This window comes from Salmo trutta, chromosome 31, assembly GCF_901001165.1.
Source record: "Salmo trutta chromosome 31, fSalTru1.1, whole genome shotgun sequence".
Taxonomy (NCBI): Eukaryota; Metazoa; Chordata; class Actinopteri; order Salmoniformes; family Salmonidae; genus Salmo; species Salmo trutta.
Window position 1 is genome coordinate 14,781,494 of NC_042987.1, and position 20,113 is coordinate 14,801,606.

Genomic DNA, 20,113 nt, shown 5'->3' on the forward strand with positions numbered 1-20,113 from the left:
ACGACACACATGATGAGAACAAGGGGAAAAGAGTACCGGACAAGAACAGGTCTGGAGAGAGGCAGAATGTCTTCTCAGTCATTGAATGATCAATAGAAGAAAACACTAAACTGTGTTATGCTATCCCTGTTGTATTCTCTTTTGATACTAATACTATGGATAGGAATGTGATGCTGTACCTGTACTGCATTTTCAAATAATTTACAGTACACAGAGAGAAAAAAAAACATGCATTTATATCTCTAATCCTGTATCATAATCCCTTTATGGGAATTTGATCTGAATAGACAGTGTTTAGGTTTTCAACTGTGAAAGTACTATAAGTAAATTCATGTCAAAACTTTGATATGTCGTTCATTTGACATTTTGAAAAATGTGCTAATTAACCTATAGCTCCAAGATGCAAAGCGTAGTCATGCACTAACTGCCGCTCTGTCTGATAAAGCTAATGATTTCAATAAGATTGTCAAGACAAGAATGAGTGATTTTTTTGCTAAGTACTGTTTGCTTACTACTGACTCACAAGACCAAAACCCCACCTTAGCCACATCGTCAACAAATGACCCCATACAACCTCTACTAATCATCACATCCACTGAAGGTACATATCTTTATAAACCTGGCTCTATGAAAGGGGTCAGTGTTTAAACCAATGGAGCCTTTGTCTCTTTCCGTAGACTAGCATCAAGTACAGGTGCAGCTCCGATACATAGAGATGAGGACTCACTGACGCCAGATAACTATGCATGTAACTTCTCCTGTAACTTTCCCTGGCTCGCTCAGTGTGTGTGTGTGTGTGTGTATCTACCGTGCACTTATATTATTCCTGAGTCCAAGGCTGACATTACGAGCCAGCGAAACAGAAAATAAAAGGATATAAAAAGTAAGTCAAAAGGAGTGTAGTTGTATGTTAATCATTGTAAAAGAAAGTTGAGAGAGAGACTCCAAGCTAATATTAGTGACTTGCGGCAGTTAGTTTCACTCTCCCAGGTAACGTGGGACACGTATGAAAATGACTGTAATAGATACTCTATCCTAATGAATGGTCAATGGTCTTTATTATGCATGCACTATCTAGCATCTTTCAAATAGCCCCTTGAGTATCACTGTGTTAACCCATCTATACTGTAGGAAACCAGAAGAGTGAACGGCTCCACTGGGACAATGAGCACTTCAGTGTACGCTCTATAATGACTATATCTACGTCTGAAATGGCACCCTATTCCCTATAATAGAGCACCACAGGCCTGAGCATGGTCAAAAGTAATGCGCTATATAAGGAATATTGTTCCATTTCAATTAAAGCTTATATCTATCTAAATTAGTTTATGCATGCATTTGAGTCACCAAACCATTCTCACAGGCAGTGACCATTGGGTCACTGGGTTACTTACCCCCTTCCTTTCAACAGATCTGGAGCAGCCCTAGCCAACTGTTTTCTCTGCTCAGCTTCATTATTCTTGGTATTATAAGGCAAGCTATTTACACCAGACAAAAGAGTGAGACCGCGAAAGGAGCAACACACACAAACACAACAATTGACCCAGACACACACAACACTCACACTCACACTCACCTCCACCAACACTCTACCCTCTACCAACCAGCTACATCCATATAGGTTTACAAAAATAAGGACTGGTTAGTAGAATTCATACTGGTATATGTGGACTTTCAGGGGACTTAAGTGGATTTACTCATCTTTAATCATGACGAATATGTACAGTCAGGTAACCTGATTCTCTTTTTGAAGATTCTGCATACGGCCTCGTTGCAGTCTTTCTGATCTCAGATACTTACTTCTTAGTGGAGTAAGGGTTCCCTGACGTGGGCATGGAGTGGGAGAGCATGAAGTCATTGGTGCTGTTCATTGGTCTGGGAGGCCTGTGCAGGAGACAAACTTGATCATGTTCAAACAGCCAACATGACAGAGAGTCTCTGTGTGTGTGTGTGTGTGTGTGAGAGAGAGTCTCTGTGTGTGTGTGTGTGTGTGAGAGAGAGTCTCTCTCTCTGTGTGTGTGAGAGAGAGTCTCTCTCTGTGTGTGTGTGAGAGAGTCTCTCTGTGTGTGTGTGTGTGTGTGAGAGTCTCTCTGTGTGTGTGTGTGTGTGTGAGAGTCTCTCTGTGTGTGTGTGTGTGTGTGTGTGTGTGTGTGTGTGTGTGTGTGTGCGTGTCTTTCTGATCTAGGTCTCAGAAGGCTGAAGGAGCATTGAATGGGTCTGGGGAGTCAGGGCAGTTTCTGATTGTGACAATATTGTTATGTAAACAATGCATGGGTGTGGATTCCCTCCTCACTCATCCAAAGGTCATTAACTCCTCATAATCTTATTGTTTACATGACCTAAAAAGGTATTCACATGTGGCACAAAGGAGAGTTGGGATAACTGATGCAGAAATCAGTAGTAAACTGCACACAAGTAGGTTGTGCTAAAATTGAAGTGACTTTCAGGAGCTATAGGGCATAGTATACTCTATAAGGACAAAATAATATTGCACTAGCTACTAGTAATATATTACACTACCTGCTATAGTACTACAGACATATTCTACATTTTCTAGGCAAATATTCAAAGCAAACTTACCAAGTGTCTCTATTTTGCAGCAAGAAAAGAACAAAGACATTTGTTACGATCACCCATGCATGCACTACAAAGGCCACAGTGAGTGGTAAAACTGAATTCACTTCCACATGAAAAGGGTCTAGATGACCAAATCAATATTTGTCTGTCAGCCATTAGAATGAATCGCCACTCGTTTCCCACACTACAGATTAGGCTCAGCTTAGCTGTTAAGGGTTTGAATAAGAACATATCAAAGACATACTGTAGTTCTAGAAGACCTTGTCTTCATATTGTCTTTGTTGATTTTCCAGCAAAAAACTGAGCAAAGATAAAACATCTGTTTTACCAATTGTGGTTATTCCTACAGCTAACATGAATTGATCATGTGCATCCGACAACTGACTGACTGTTATTACTTGAGTGTTAGAAGCATGTAGTGTAATGTATATGAGGCAATTACAAAACATGTAGATATACAGTACGTACAATTCATAACGTTTCAACATTTACTTTGGGAATAAGGGGCTAGTAAGGGATGATGGGATGGATATGAAATGTATTGAAATTGAAAAGGATGATTGTGGTATTGAATACAAGTTTTACTATGTTACTGTAGGAATATAATAGAATACTTCCACAACTTACAACATACTTACACAATGTGGGCTAGGTTCAGAGGTTTCTCTGGCATGTCAGGAAACATAGGGTGTAAAGGTTCTCTGCTGGATGCACAGCTCAGAGACTTGCTGAGAGCATTAGATAACTTCTTAGCAGGCGATTTCTGGGAGAAACCCAAAATGATGCTATGTCTTATTTCGGAGGGCAAGGAGAGGCACTTAAAAACAGAGTAATGACTTTCAAAAATTTGATACAAGACTAGATGTCATTGACCAAAATGTAAGAGAATCAAATCACAGTCTCATCATCATCATAGCACTGCATTGGGTGAAGCAAAGCAGAAATGGCTGCTGCACTGGCTGGCTGGCCTGATGCTGTCATGGCCCCCCCCCCCTCATCACCCCCCTTACCCATGACGTGTACTCCTTCATTTGGTGCTGGTTGCTATGGGAACCGTTGGCATGACCCCTCCAGAAGCAGTCCTGACACAGCTGGTAATTATGACATTGCTGGCAGCGGTAGCGGAAGCCCATCATACTCTCACTGTGGCAGTAAGAGCACTCGACCGGGTGGAACACTGCAGGGATGGAGGGAAAGGGATGGGGGGGGCATGGCACACACAAACATGTGCACGCACACAGACACACAAACACGTGCATGGGGATGCACGTACACACACATACACGCACACATGTGCATATATATACCACACACACAGACACACATGCACACCAAAGGTTGTTGATACAAATACATATTTGGTGCAACCAATATCTTTATAAAAAAAACAATGGCACTGGGATGTTTTGCAGGTCTATTAGACAGCATTCTTTTGATTTACATCAAATAACGGAGGGTGTTCTGTGATCATCAGTGTGTAAGACTTTAATTCTGTTGTCAGTTCCTTGTCATTCATGAGGGGTTGGGCGGTGGGCGATGGTGGAAGGCTGTGTGTGTGTGCTCGCGCTTGGGCATGGGTATGTGTGTTCCTGAGCATGTACTGTATGTCTACTGTGTAGTGACTCAATGCGATGATATGAGACAAGATGACCCATCATTCCTACCCGCCACCATCCCATGAATGTGTTAAATATGCTGTGGCGGCTCACCATTCTCCACATTAGCCAAGCGATGCATGAGTGGTAACCACACCAGACACTGAGGGGGAGGGTCTGACATCAGCGTGTCCAGGAATGTGTTGAGGGAGACCTTTTTCTGTCAACATACGGTAGAGGACGGGGTTACACATCACATACAGGTTTGGCATATGGGGTAGTACTAGAAAGAAAATACAGTAATATGATGGATGTTTTATACACAATTACAACACTGATCCATTATACAGTATCTATACCAATAGTGTGTTGTATACAGAGCATTCAGAAACTATTCAGACCCCTTCCCTTTTTCGACATTTTGTTACGTTACAGCCTTATTCATTAATCTACACACAATACCTGTAAAGGGGTGCGTAACTGGTGGCAGTGAAGTCAGACGCAGGAGAGCAGAACTAGGTAATTGCCGGAGCAGTTTAACTTCAAAACCAACGGCATAACGACATAACCAACATGGGTACAAAACCCGACGCGCACCAGTAAACATGTGCACAAGCACTTACAACAAACAATTCAACACAAAGACATGAGGGGAACAGAGGGGTAAATACACAACACTTAATGAGGGAAATGAGAACCAGGTGTGTAGGAAAACAAGACAAAACAAATGGAAAATGAAAAGTGGATCGACAATGGCTAGAAGACCGGTGATGCCGACTGCCGAATGCCGCCCTAACAAGGAGAGGAACCGACTTCGGTGGAAGTCGTGACAATACCCCATAATGACAAAGTGAAAACATTTTTGTTGTTGTTGAAAAAACAGAAATACATTATTTACAAGTATTCAGACCCTTTGCTATGAGACCAAAATTGAACTCAGGTGCATCCAGTTTCCATTGATTCTCCTTGAGATGTTTCTACAACTTGATTGGAGTCAACCTGTGGTAAATTCAATTGATTGGACATGATTTGGAAAGGCACACACCTGTCTATGTAAGGTCCCACAGTTGACAGTGCATGTCAGAGCAAAAACTGTAGTGGTCTGGGTATAGCTGGTACAGAGGAGTCAGGTGCAGGACAGCAGAGATGAGTAACACAAGTAACTTTACTCAAATATTCCAATAACATGTCGTAATACCGAGCCCACAATAACGGACCGAACATACATAAAACAATCACTCACAAAAACCATGGGGAAAACAGAGGGTTAAATAATGAACATGTAATTGGGGAATTGAAACCAGGTGTGTAAAACAAAGACAAAACAAATGGAAAATGAAAAGTGTATCGGCAATGGCTAGAAGGCCGGTGACGTCGACCACCGAACGCCGCCCGAACAAGGAGAGAGACCGACTTCGGCGGAAGTCGTGACAAAAACCAAGCCATGAGGTTGAAGGAATTGTCCGTAGAGCTCCGAGACAGGATTGTGTTAAGGCACAGATCTGGAGAAGGGTACCAAAAAATGTCTGCAGCATTGAAGGTCCCCAAGAACACAGTGGCCTCCATCATTCTTAAATGGAAGAAGTTTGGAACCACCAAGACTCTTCCTAGAGCTGAGGGATCGGGGGAAAGGGGCCTTGGTCAGGAAGGTGACCAAGAACCCGATGGTCACTCTGACAGAGATCCAGAGTTCCTCTCTGGAGATGGGAGAACCTTCCAGAAAGACAACCATCTCTGCAGCACTCCACAAATCAGGCCTTTATGGTTGAGTGGCCAGACAGAAGACGCTCCTCAGTAAAAGGCCCATGACAGCCCGATGGAGTTTGCCAAAAGGCACCTAAAGGACTCTCAGACCAAGCTTGTAGTGTCATACCCAAGAAACCTTGAGGCTGTAATCGCTTCCAAAGGTGCTTCAACAAAGTACTGAGTAAAGGGTCTGAATACTTATGTAAATGTCATATTTCATTTTTTTTTAAATAAATTTGCAAAAATGTCTAAAAACCAGTTTGCTTTGTCATTATGGTGTATTGTGTGTAGACTGACGAGAAAAAACCCAAATGTAATCAATTTTAGAATAAGGCTGTAACGTAACAAAATGTGGAAAAAGTCAAGGGGTCTGAATACTTTCCAAATGCACTGTACATTCAGTCAACAATTTACTTGAAAATGTATGTTCATTTTTTGTGTAGATGGGACTCTCACCTGCTGTGCAAAGCAAGTTCTTGTGGCTTGCTCAGTATAGCCAAAGGAAGGTGCCTCAAAAACAGTCATTGGTAATTTGAGAACCTCCTTCAGAAACTGATCAAATTGGGAGTATACCATTATGCCACCAGGGTCTGATATCTGTGAAAAAATATCTGGGAGGAAAATGGGGGGGAGGCGTTACTCCAAAATATATAATTAATTGATCAAATTAATTGTCAGCTGTCACCATTGTTAGCTAATTGCAGCAATAGGCAGTGCAATCACTGAAACAAAAACTAAAACAAATGAGAGCTGGGTAGCAATCCATAGTAATTACCACAAAACATAAGCTAAAATGCCCTAACCCTTCATTTATTTTCCCTATTAGTAGCTGTGGCTGCTCTGCTGCAATAAATTAGTGGATTATGTAATAAACCCTATCCTTTTTACTATAAATAATTACTTCTTCCAGCCATGAATAGTTATTTGGTATTTGTTTCATTATTTGTCCATTGTTGATATAGTCCAAACCTAATCCCAATTGAGATGTTGTGGAAGGACTTAAAACGAGCAGTTCATGCTTGAAAACCCCAAAATGCCGCTGAGTTAAAGCAGTTCTGCATGCAAGTGGGCCAAAATTCCTTCACAGCGATGTGAGAGACTGATTAACAACTATAGGAAGCATTTGGGTGCAGTCATTGCAGCTAAAGGTGACACAACTAGTTTTTGAGTGTAAGGGGGAAATTACTTTTTCACACAGGGGCATTTAGGTGTTGCGTAACTTTGTTAATTAAATAAATATAATTAGTATATCTTTTTTTGTTATTTGTAAACTCAGGTTCCATTTATCTAATATCAGGTTTTGGTTGAAGATCTGATAACATTCAGTATCAAAAATATGCAAAAATAGAGAAAATCAGAAAGGGGGTAAATACTTTTTCACGGGACAGTAGGCCTATAATACGTCAAAGGAACTGTAGCCTACTGTTCAGATGGGTTAAATGGAAACTGAAATGTAGATACTGACTGTAGGTCTATAACCTCTCACATAGCCTTAATATTAACTCCCTCAGAATTAAACATTTCTTGCAGTAAAATGATACACCAAATGTGGGCTACATTTTAACTCGGGAACAGGCGTGGAGAAATGTATATCTTTTGGCATCTTGAGAGAATGCGAATGCGCAGTTAGATATTGTCTGTAGAGGTGCTATCTTTATCAGCATCATAAAAGCTGATAGTATTTCAACCACATAAAATATGTATCCAAGCAGAACTGAAATCTTATCAGAAACATGTTGGGTCGTTTTCACAGCTTTCTATTTCCTTACAACCGGTCAAACTGATGTCATTTGGAAATGTTTTTAAGAAAATATTTCCTGTTTCTTTAGGGTTATTGCATTTTCTCCCTGGTCCCTAAACATCTTTCCTCTATGAAAGAAGCAGAGATGACAGAGCAAACTTTACCGTTCTCAACTAGATTGAAGCTTTCATTCTATCGATCTATTACATTATTCTGGTGAGCAAGGGTTTATTTAGTCTTCTAGGGCAACATACATTGAGTATACAAAACATTAAGAAATCTTTCCATGACAGACCGATCAGGTGAGTCCAGGTGAAAGCTATGATCCCTTATTGATGTCACTTGTTAAATCCACTTCAATCACTGTAGATGAAGGGAAAGCGACTGGTTAAAGAAGGATTTTTAAGCCTTGAGACAATTGAGACATGGATTGTGTATGTGTTCCATTCAGCGGATGAATGGGAAAAACAAAAGCCTTAAGTACCTTTGAACCAGTGGAGGCTGCTGAGGGGAGCACGGCTCATAATAATGGCTGGAACATTGCAAATGGAATGGCATCAAACCATGTGTTTGATGTATTTGATACCATTCCACTGATTCCGCTCCAGCCATTATCACGAGCCTGTCCTATCCAATTAAAGTGCCACCAGTGCTTTGAACGGGGTATGGTCCAGCCAACTTGACACAACTGTAGGAAGCATTGGAGTCAACATCGGCCAGCATCCCTGTGGAACGCTTTCGACACCTTGTGGAGTCCATGCCCCGACAAATTGAGGCTGTTCTGAGGGCAAAAGGTGTGGGTGCAACTCAATAATAGGAAGGTGTTCTTAATGTTTTGTACACTCAGTGTATAATAAGAGAAGATAAGCTGCATGTATCTAATTATAGACAATTTGACAAACAAATAACCTACCAAAATGTCTGAAATTATATGCAGGAACATATCTAAATCAGGCAAAAATATCCTTTCACTTTATCACATATAGTCACATATAGTCCGGCGGTTGCAGATGTGTTAATAGCAATTGCGGGCGGGTGCAGGTGCACAAACAGCTGACCCACGCACCACTAATGCCCACATCATTCCAACACAGAAAAGCTGCTTTTTAGCATTCTTAATTAGCATTTCTTGGAAGGAAAACTATTTCACTAATATTGTAATTAATTATAGGTCATATTTAATAGAAATCTGTAAACACTGGACAGTAATGTTGGGCAAATCATTCTCTGTAAATGATTCATTCATAATTTTAAGAAAGATGAACCAAGTATCTTACATCTTAATTTATCCAAAATCTTTCCTCCGCAGATGGTTGCCAGGGCCATCTTCACAACAAAGACAGAGATTTTTCCGAGGCTTTCCCTAAAAGAAGAAATGTGTTTAGTATTTTTTCATATTTGTATAATTTGTGTATTTGTGAAAAAGTCAAGAATATGCAGTACAGGAATAATACCTGCAATAATCTAAACACTTTCACATTAAAGGTGCTACACCTAGGATTTTGGGGTATTTTTGTATTATAATTTCTGAAAATGTCTATAATATATCTGGCACTAATAGTGGAATGATAGTGTTTCACAGTATGACAGTCTTGTGAATGGTTGTGATGCTCGCCTAATGATTTCTTCCACCGTAGCAGCATCTGTTGACAAACTGGGAAAGCTGTTCTGACTTTGTGGCTGTGTTATCTAGTGGAAATCGCTCTGTCATTTCCTGGTTGCTACAATTCTACACTGTTCGCTCAATTTCAGTTTATGTGAGAAAATAAGGTCAGAACAGCTTTCCCGGATTGACAGATGACACTCTGGCGGGAGAAATAAATAGACGAATATCACAGCCAATCACAACACTGGCGGGTAAGTAATACTGTGAAACAGTATTATTCCACTATTAGTGGCAAATATATTATGGACATTTTCTGAAATTACAACGCAAAAATGACCAAAAATCCTATGTGTAGCACCTTTAAGTTGCTCTTATAAGCTGTAATTACAACAGTAAAAACAAGCAAAAATGGTTCAACTGCATTTATCAACATCACTCTGTCATTTTCACTGTTTACTTTCTCTTGTCTTCCATCAGAACTAAAGATGTATCACTTGACACAAGACTGTTGTGAGACCATTACATTGTTAAAACAACAGTCAGTCTGGATTTTGTTCTCCAATGAAAGACTGTGTGTGAACAGAACAATCACACATCAACAACGAAGTGGGGCACACACCACACAGAAACACATGCAACACAATTGTCCCATCATCATGCTCAGTGACCGTCACACAGTGACGCGGTCATGGTGGATACTCACGGGTCATAGGCAGCCAGCAGGAAGTTGAGCAGCATACTGATGGACTGTTCCACATTGATCTGGTGGGTGGTGGGCATGCGCTTGTTGAGCTGGTAGAAGATGGTGGAGAGTATTGCTTCCAGGCGAGCCACAGTGAACTCTGTGTTGAGGTCCATGGTGTTCAGGCCGTTCTCTCTGAACGCCTCAATCACATTCCAGATGTCCACCAAATGGACTGTGAAAAGACAGAATACAAATGCACGGACACGTTTCCCTTTTAGCCACGTGTTTTTAGAGACACAAGACAATCCCAATCAAACCTCCGACAGAGGACATCACACCATACTCACGATTGCATTTCTTCTGAACGAATCTGAGTTTGCAAGCTGTTCTATACGTGGACAATCTTATGCAATCCAACTCTTGTGCCCCTGTAGGAAAAAATACATTTGTGTGCAAGGTAATATGACAGACAGTAACACAGGAATGCTGGTGATGATAGACTTTGTGGAGCTACTGGGGGAAGAGTGTTGCTTCACACACTGTCCATGCAGAGTGCATTCATGTGGTCATTAACAATAGATTCCTGTCTATTATTGCTAATGAAAATAAGCTGTGTTGGCCTATATTGGATCCTACACTGTAATCTTTCTTTGAGGTAGCGTGGTAAATGACTTGGTAAATGTCATTAATAACCTGGTGAATGTTATTATTATGTATACAACAGTTATAATACTTTCAGTGTGGTTCACTACTTTTCAGAGATCTCCCTGTACACTTACGCATCTCTGCGAAAAGTTGTCGTCTCTCCGCCATTATGTCACCACTCCTCCCACGATCTTCAATCATTCTGATCAGGAGGAGAGGAGAGGAAAACAGATGATATAAGGGAAGGTTAGTGTTAGGACATAGACAAACACACTATCCAGGACACACTTCCACACTCCATCCCCCAGGTGGCAGTGTCTAGGTGCTGAGCCAAGGCCTGATAAGCATATCAGGTACTGTCAATTAGGATTGTCAGTCAATGTCCCAGCTTGCAAGCCACGAAGCTGCTGGTTTTGCTTGGTGGCCATCAGGCTTTCCGTTTGTTTTTGAGTCTTTAGTTTGGGCATGCCTTTGGTGTTTTTCCTTTTTGTACATATTTCTGTTTTGTCACCATCTGAGCAAATAATAATCTGCTTGGACTGGCCAACCAAGAGGTCAAGAGAGACAGAGCTAGCCTTGGACCAAGGTAAGGTTGCAGTCTCCCTGGGCACATGTGCATCCAACACGGTCCTCAAACACTGATTTCTCACATTCAAGCAGCGATTCATTCAGGTTACAGACCATGTAGCTAGGCCTAATACCCCTAGACATAACGAGTGCACCAAAATCAGTAGGCTAGTTATTGGTTTCTTAAAACTATTCATGAGTAATGACTTAGCATGATTACACTCACTGGGCCATGACAGTTTGAATTAAAAGAATACACTTTTTTTTTATTATTTCAGTACTTGAGTCCTAATAGTGACACTTTTGTAATGGATCAATGATTAGGTCATTATTGTGTGTAGACAATACAATATTGCTTCCCAGGTGGTCATTTTACAAAATGAATACATGAATGTAACACTACTAACTCAACAGCTTTAGTAGTTGTAGTATTACTCATTGTAGTGCCACTGTTCAGCCGCAACTACTATCATGTAATGTACACTACCGTTCAAAAGTTTGGGGTCACTTAGAAATGTCCTTGTTTTTGAAAGAAAAGCTAATTTTATGTCCATTAAAATAACGTCAAATTGATCAGAAATAGAGTGTAGACACTGTTAATGTTGTAAATGACTATTGTTGCTGGAATATCTACATAAGCGTACAGAGGCTCATTATCAGCAACCATCACTCCTGTGTTCCAATGGCACGTTGTGTTAGCTAATCCAAGTTTATCATTTTAAAAGGCTAATTGATCATTAGAAAACCCTTTTGCAATTATGTTAGCACAGCTGAAAACTGTTGTGTTGATTAAAGAAGCAATAAAACGGGCCTTATTTAGACTAGTTGAGTATCTGGAGCATCAGCATTTGTGGGTTCGATTACAGGCTCAAAATGGCCAGAAACAAAGAACTTTCTTCTGAAACTCGTCAGTCTATTCTTGTTCTGAGAAATGAAGGTTATTCCATGCGAGAAATTGCCAAGAAACTGAAGATCTCGTACAATGCTGTGTACTACTCCCTTCACAGAACAGCGCAAACTGGCTCTAACCAGAATAGAAAGAGGAGTGGGAGGCCCCGGTGCACAACTGAACAAGAGGACAAGTACATTAGAGTGTCTAGTTTCAGAAACAGACGCCTCACAAGTCCTCAACTGACAGCTTCATTAAATAGTACCCGCAAAACACCAGTCTCAACGTCAAAGTGAAGAGGCGACTCTGGGATGCTGGCCTTCTAGGCAGAGTTGCAAAGAAAAAGCCATATCTCAGACTGACCAATAAAAATAAAAGATTAAGATGGGCAAAAGAACACAGACACTGGACAGAGGAAGATTGGAAAAAAGTGTTATGGACAGACAAATCTAAGTTTGAGGTGTTCGGATCACAAAGAAGAACATTTGTGAGACGCAGAAAAAATGAAAAGATGCTGGAGGAGTGCTTGACGCCATCTGTCAAGCATGGAGGAGGCAATGTGATGGTCTGGGGGTGCTTTGGGGATGGTAAAGTGGGAGATTTGCACAGGGTAAAAGGGATCTTGAAGAAGGAAGGCTATCACTCAATTTTGGAACGCCATGCCATACCCTGTGGACTGCGCTTAATTGGAGCCAATTTCCTCCTACAACAAGAGAATGATCCAAAGCACAGCTCCAAACTATGCAAGAACTATTTAGGGAAGAAGCAGTCAGCTGGTATTCTGTCTATAATGGAGTGGCCAGCACAGTCACCGGATCTCAACCCTATTGAGCTGTTGTGGGAGCAGCTTGACCGTATGGTACGTAAGAAGTGCCCATCAACCCAATCCAATTTGTGGGAGGTACTTCAGGAAGCATGGGGTGAAATCTCTTCAGATTACCTCGAGAAATTGACAACTAGAATGCCAAAGGTCTGCAAGGCTGTAATTGCTGCAAATGGAGGATTCTTTGACGAAAGCAAAGTTTGAAGGTCACAACGATTATTTCAATTAAAAATCATTATTTATAACCTTGTCAACGTCTCGACTATATTTCCTATTCATTTTGCAACTCATTTCATGTATGTTTTCATGGAAAACAGGGGCATTTCTAAGTGACCCCACATTTTTTGAACGGTAGTGTACATGCTACAGTCTCAATGCATTTAGTAAGCCTTCAGTCAAACACTACAGTACTAAGTATCCGACACCCCTTCTACAACAGCAACACTACTATCCTCTTGGTTATCACCACCAGTACGCACTGTATCTACGTACTGTATCTACGTACTGTATACGTACTGTATCACCATCCACCCTCTATTATCTCAATTCACTTCATAGCCTGAATCACCACAAGATACTGTATCATTAGTACCAAGAGTCCTTCACTAAACATAATCTGTGATATGACTGACACAACTCGGTGTCATTGTTTTCCATCAACGCTAATAACTTTTGACCACCTCACACTGCCCATTTTCACTTGAATAAATGGCAACATGATACATCATTTCTTACCTGGTGACCGTCAGGACATATTAAATAATGAATTTAAAAAAATAAACTGTAGCCTGCGGACAGTCAGGGCATTGAAAAACTTGAGCGAGACAAGGACGAACGTTTCACAGCAGCAGAGTGGCAGAGCTAGCGAATGCTCACACTATGCCTCGCTGCACACTGTCCAAGGAAATCTAATACACCTAGTCATGTGGTAAGTTGCCATGGTAGCAAAGAGCCCAGTCACTCCATTCCTAAAAAACAGGGTACAATGTCCCCCTCCCTCTCTCTCACTTTAAAGTGGACCAGATTTTGTGGAGCAAAACATCAATGACAACAAAATTATAAACGATGTATTATACTCTTTCTACTACGACTGGCCACTTTTCACCAATGAAGTAGAAGTTAGTTGAATAATAAAATAAATATGCAAATATTATGCAGTGGCCTCAGGTTACATGCAGAAACTTCCAAATGGTTCATGCCAAATGCTAATTTAAGGTACTGTACACATACACAAAAATGAAAACAATTTCTGCACATAGACCCTTCTCTGCAGAGTAACGCCCTCTATGGTAACACTGGATCAAAGTGGTAGCAAGTAGCGCATTCACTCCTAGACACTGTATTCACACAATAAAGATGACTGCAAACAAACATTATCTGTCTGTAATGTCAAGTCTTAGTTTAAGTAAGTTACAACAATGTTAAACACTTTTCAGTGAATCATTCATTAATCATCCAAGCGCAATCTACTTGAGTCTCATATAGTACAACAAACGCATAGCAACTAACTAACTAATAATAACATTGTAACATACTCAAACTGCCAATTCATATCACAAAGGAACAGAACCAAGCTCTTGTGCCAAGTATTTGACCTTACGAATGCTATTCTAAATCAGTGAAATAAATAGCTAAGATTGACACAAACTACTATTCCCCTGTTGAAGATTGAAAACAACCACAAGCAACACAAATCAGGAGATAACAAACTTGTCAATGTTGAACATACCCTTCAGAATGTACCATGGTCCTCTGTTTCCTTGTCTGTCTGTGTGCTACTCCAAAGGCTTGTCATTCTTAATAACAACTGTACAGAGTATATAAAGCCCTCTCTACCAGGCAAACATGACAACAAAAAGCAGCCAGCCCCAGTTGGAAGGGGGTTAGCTTAGCTACAGTCAGATATCTGAAATTAGAAACTGTCAGGACACAGGTTGTGTTGCTGCCTCTATCTTTAACTTCAAATGAGTAGGCTCAACATTCTTGTACAGCTTTACTGGCTCTCCAGTTGCTGCCCCTTCCAACCTCTCACTTGGCACCCACCAAGCGAGCATTACTCTTGCTCTGGGCTAGTGTCACATACACTTGCAGTATTAAAAATAACTGCCCTGAAATGAGCAAATCATCATATACCATAAACATTGCAGAAAACTTGTAATGCTCCACCCCTGCCAGAATCAAACCAAGGCTATAAAGTCAGTTTCTCTTAGCAATATTAAAACTATCACATTTCTTCCTGCAGTGGATAGATAAACTCTCTTGCCCAGTTATTAACTGAATTTCAGGCACACTGAACCCTTCCCTTATAAGTCTCTTATGTACATTATGGCTCCTTTTTTTTTACCACAGTCAAAGAAAGAAAAGCAAAGGGGTACAGTATTTCTGAGACACAAGCAGTTGCTTGAGTTATGGCCCTGTATTTTCCCACTTAGACATCAGCTATATATTGCAGCTGTTCATGTATTTACTTCCATCCACCGATTGCCCAGTGTTATTTTACACCATAAGAATATAGTTGATATCAGATTTATAACCACAGGGTAGAGCTGTGTGTAAAGCTGCCTGCTTTGTTCAGTAATGAAGTTAATTGTACAACAATCGTGAACAAAAACACCCACCACATATTGAAATTACAGGACCAGTCAAAAGTTTGGACACACCTGCTCATTCAAGGGTTTTTCTTTATTTTTACTATTTTCTACATTGTAGAATAATAGTGAAGACATCTGAACTATGAAATAGCACATATGGAATCATGTAATAACCAAAAAAGTGTTAAACAAATCAAAATATATTTTATATTTGAGATTCTTCAAAGTAGCCACCCTTTGCCTAGATGACAGCTTTGCACACTCTTGGCATTCTCTCAACCAGCTTCACGAGGCAGTCACCTGGAATGCATTTCAATTAACAAGTGTGCCTTGTTAAAAGTGAATTTGTGGAATTTCTGTCCTTCTTAATGCGTTTGAGACAATCAGTTGTGTTGTGACAAGGTACAGTAGGGGAGGTATACAGAAGATAGCCCTATTTGGTAAAAGACCAAGTCCATATTATGGCAAGAACAGCTCAAATAAGCAAAAAGAAACGACAGTCCATCATTACTTTAAGACATGAAGGTCAGTCAATCCGGAAAATGTCAAGTAAAAACTATCAAGCGCTATGATGAAACTGGCTCTCATGAAGACCGCCACAGGAAAGGAAGACCCAGAGTTACCACTGATGCAGAGGATAAGTTCATTAGAGTTACCAGACTCAGAAATTGCAACCCAAATAAATGCTTCAGAGTTCAAGTAACAGACACATCTCTGCATCAACTGTTCAGAGGAGACTGTGTGAATCAGGCCTTCATGGTCAAATTGCTGCAAAGAAACCACTACTAAAGGACACCAATAAGAAGAAGAGACTTTATTGGGCCAAGAAACACGAGCAATGGACATTAAACTGGTGGAAATCTGTTCTTTGGTCTGATGAGTCAAAAAAATATATTTTTGGTTCGTCGTGTTCAACCGCCGTGTTTTTGTGAGACGCGGAGTAGGTGAATGGATGATCTCTGTATGTGTAGTTCCCACCGTGAAGCATAGATGAGAAGGTGTGATGTTGTGGGGGTGCTTTGCTGGTGAGACTGCCTGTGATTTATTTAGAATTCAAGGCACACTTAACCAGCATGGCTAACACAGCATTCTGCAGCGATACGCCATCCCGTCTGGTTTGCGCTAAGTTGGACTATCATTTGTTTTTTAACAGGATAATGACCCAACACACCTCCAGGCTGTGTAAGGGCTATTTGACCAAGAAGGAGAGTGTTGGAGTGATGCATGAGATGACCTGGCCTCCACAATCACCCGACTTCAACCCAATTGAGATAGTTTGTGATGAGTTGGACAGCAGAGTGAAGGAAAAGCAGCCAACAAGTGCTCAGCATATGTGGGAACTCCTTCAAGAGTGTTGGAAAAGCATTCCAGGTTAAACTGGTTGAGCAAATGCCAAGAGTGTGCAAAGCTGACATCAAGGCAAAGGGTGGCTACTTTGAAGAATCTCAAATATAAAATATATTTTGATTTGTTTAACACTTTTTTGGTTACGACATGATTCCATATGTGCTATTTCATAGTTTAGATGTCTTCACTATTATTCTACAATGTAGAAAATAGTAAAAATAAAGAAAAACCCTTGAATGAGTAGGTGTGTCCAAACTTTTGACTGGTACTGTATGTATTTATAGCAGCCTATATAGCCAGTTAATAAGAAGTCTCAACAATCTTGTGTTGTTTGTCGGGGAGTGTATTACACTGGGCTGCCCTGTCTCCAGTGGTGTAAAGTACTTAAGTAAAAATACTTTAAAGTACTACTTATGTAGTTTTTTGGGGTATCTGCACATTACCATTTATATATTTTTTTAAACTTGTACTTTTACTCCACTACATTCCTAAAAAAAAGAATGTACTTTTTACTCCATACATTTTCCCTTACACCCAATAGTACTCATCACATTTTAAACGCTTAGCAGGACAGAAAATGGTCCAATTCACACACTTATCAAGCGAACATCCCTGGTCATCCCTACTGCCTCTGATCTGGCGGACTCACTAAACACAAAGGCTTTGTTTGTAAATGATGTCTGAGTGTTGGAGTGTGCCCCTGGCTATCCATACATTTAAAAAACAAGAAGATTGTTCCATCTGGTTTGCTTAATATAAGGAATTTTTAATAATTTGTACTTTTGATACTTAAGTATATTTTAGCAATTACATTTACTTTTGATACTTAAGTAGAATTTTACTGGGTGCCTTTTACTTGAGTCATTTTCTAATAAGGTATCTTTACTTTTACTCAAGTATGACAATTGGGTACTTTTTTCACCACTGCCTGCCTCTGAGTTGTACTAGTCAGTGCTGTCTGCCTGTGGTGTCTCTGATCACCATGGTTCTTCGCTCCATAAGACAGAAAGCATTCTATCCGTTTTTTAACATGTTTGTGGTTGTTGTTCCTGAACTGACCCTGTGTCCCAATGTGAGCTCCTTACTGGAAGAAAAAAAACTCTGATACTGGCTGCTTTACAAAGGTGATTAGTGAAACTGCTTCAGGAAATTGCTGCAACAACAGAAAAACTGGATCGGTGGGAATATGCTGATATATACACAATATATACAAAAGTATGTGGACACCCATTCAAATGAGTGGATTCGGTTATTTCAGCCACACCCGTTGCTGACAGGCATATAAAATCGAGCACACTGCCATGCAATTTCCTTTGTCAAACACTAGCAGTAACATGGCCTTACTGAAGAGCTCAGTGACTTTCAACGTGGCACCGTCATAGGATGCTACCTTTCTAACAAGTCAGTTCGTCAAATTTCTGCCCTGCTACAGCTGCCCCGGTCAGCTGTAAGTGCTTTTATTGTGAAGTGAAAAGTGTCTAGGAACAACAACGGCTCAGCCATGGAATGGTAGGCCACACAAGCTCACAGAATGGGACCGGCGAGTGCTGAAGCGTGTAGCACGTAAAAATCATCTGTCCTCGGTTGCAACACACTACCAAGTTCCAAATTGCCTCTGGAAGCAATGTCAGCACAATAACTGTTCGTCTGGAGCTTCATGAAATGGGTTTCCATGGCCGAGCAGCCGCACACAAGCCTAAGATCACCATGCGCAATGTCAAGCATCGGCAGGAGTGGTGTAAAGCTAGCCGCCATTGGACTCTGGAGCAGTGGAAATGTGTTCTCTGGGGTGATGAATCACACTTAACCATCTGGCAGTCCGACAGACGAATCTGGGTTTGGCGGATGCTAGGATAACACTACCTGCCCGAATGCATAGTACCAACTGTAAAGTTTGGTAGAGGAGGAATAATGGTCTGGGGCTGTTTTTCATGGTTCGGGCTAGGCCCCTTAGTTCCAGTGAAGGGAAATCTTAACGCTACAGCATACAATGACATTCTAGACAATTCTGTGCTTCCAACTTTGTGGCAACAGTTTGGGGAAGGCCCTTTCCTGTTTCAGCATGACAATGCCCCCGTGCACAAAGCAAGGGCCATACAGAAATGGTTTATCGAGATCGGTGTGGAAGAACTTGACTGGCCTGCACATAACCCTGACCTCAACCCCATCGAACACCTTTGGGATGAATTGGAATGCCGACTGCGAGCCAGGCCTAATCACCAAACATCAGTGCCCGACCTCACCAATGCTCTTGTAGAACATCTTGTTGAAGATCCAATTGTAATGCCTTCCCAGAAGAGTGGAGGCTGTTATAGCGGCAAAGGGGGGGGCCCAACTCCATATTAATGTCCATGATTTTGGAAGATGTTTGACAAGCAGGTGTCCACATATTTCTGGTCATGTAGTGTACCAAACTGTTGGTTGATGATGCCAGAACAGTTTTACAAACGAGCCATGATAGCCATGTCAATGACTTGATTACTTTATTTACAATGGATCCTGCTCAGCTCTGGTGTATTTCAGAAAGAACTGAGAAACACTACGATTGACAGTGTGAAATACCAAGAGCATAATTTGTCAACATTTCTTGTCAAACACACATGATAAGTGAAGAAAGGCAACAACCGGCTGTATATGACAGATTTATATGCACATCCATTGCGATAACCTGTATCCCGTTATGACAGTCACTACAAATGAGGCATAATAACGGTGTGATGTTTACAAACCCCAAATTGTCAATCCTTCAATTCTAACAGTTGACATGCAATTTGCCTCGGGATTAAAACAAATCTCGATCTCACTAGTTCCTATACAGTAACTTGGATTTTACACGAGTGATAATAAGGTCGTTCCGGTGCACTTGTGCTGTCTGTACTTACCAGGATTTCGAGGAATAAAACTGCATTGTTTACATCCAGGATAGACGTGTCAGCCGTGTCCATAGATGTGATTACGATTAATTTAGGTCAATTGTACATTACCCCTAGAACGGTCTATTCCTGTTATTACGAACGCCTTTTGCAGTGGTGATGTGATGGAAATTTTCGAGTAGCGCAACCCAGCATTTGCCTCGAGTACGTGTGGCTTCTGCCGATGACGTAATGCGGAATCTCTTCACTTGCGTCAGTGTATTCTTTACAAATGTTGAAGTTGACAAAATAAACATACAAACACATAATGATTCAGCCATATACTTATTGTATAAACCCATGAATACAATGCACAGGAAGGATAAGTGCAGTCTGTGAAACCAAACCACATCTAAAAAAAAAAAAAAATGGTGAGAAACTGATGAGAG

General features: G+C 40.8%; 1 protein-coding gene across 15 annotated transcripts in view; it reads right to left on the reverse strand.

Annotated features, from left to right (window-relative positions):
• dtna (dystrobrevin, alpha) overlaps nt 1-19,878 on the reverse strand; it is a 36,854-nt gene extending 16,976 nt beyond the window's left edge. For 4 of the 15 annotated variants that reach the window (XM_029725403.1, XM_029725401.1, XM_029725404.1 and 1 more), the window contains exons 1-10: nt 14,604-14,848; nt 10,730-10,797; nt 10,298-10,378; nt 9,969-10,182; nt 8,937-9,022; nt 6,375-6,529; nt 4,287-4,392; nt 3,588-3,754; nt 3,216-3,340; nt 1,801-1,884 (exon numbers count right to left, since the gene is read on the reverse strand). In XM_029725403.1, the coding sequence (XP_029581263.1) occupies nt 1,801-1,884; nt 3,216-3,340; nt 3,588-3,754; nt 4,287-4,392; nt 6,375-6,529; nt 8,937-9,022; nt 9,969-10,182; nt 10,298-10,378; nt 10,730-10,797; nt 14,604-14,620 (1,103 nt within the window). In that variant the 5' untranslated portion in view covers nt 14,621-14,848. Of the gene's footprint in view, nt 1-1,394; nt 1,479-1,800; nt 1,885-2,580; nt 2,590-3,215; nt 3,341-3,587; nt 3,755-4,286; nt 4,393-6,374; nt 6,530-8,936; nt 9,023-9,968; nt 10,183-10,297; nt 10,379-10,729; nt 10,798-13,609; nt 13,763-14,603; nt 14,849-19,694 lie in introns of those variants that run through there. The other 11 variants (XM_029725398.1, XM_029725394.1, XM_029725389.1 and 8 more) reach the window with 5 other exon arrangements.
• Between the last annotated feature and the right edge of the window lie 235 nt (nt 19,879-20,113).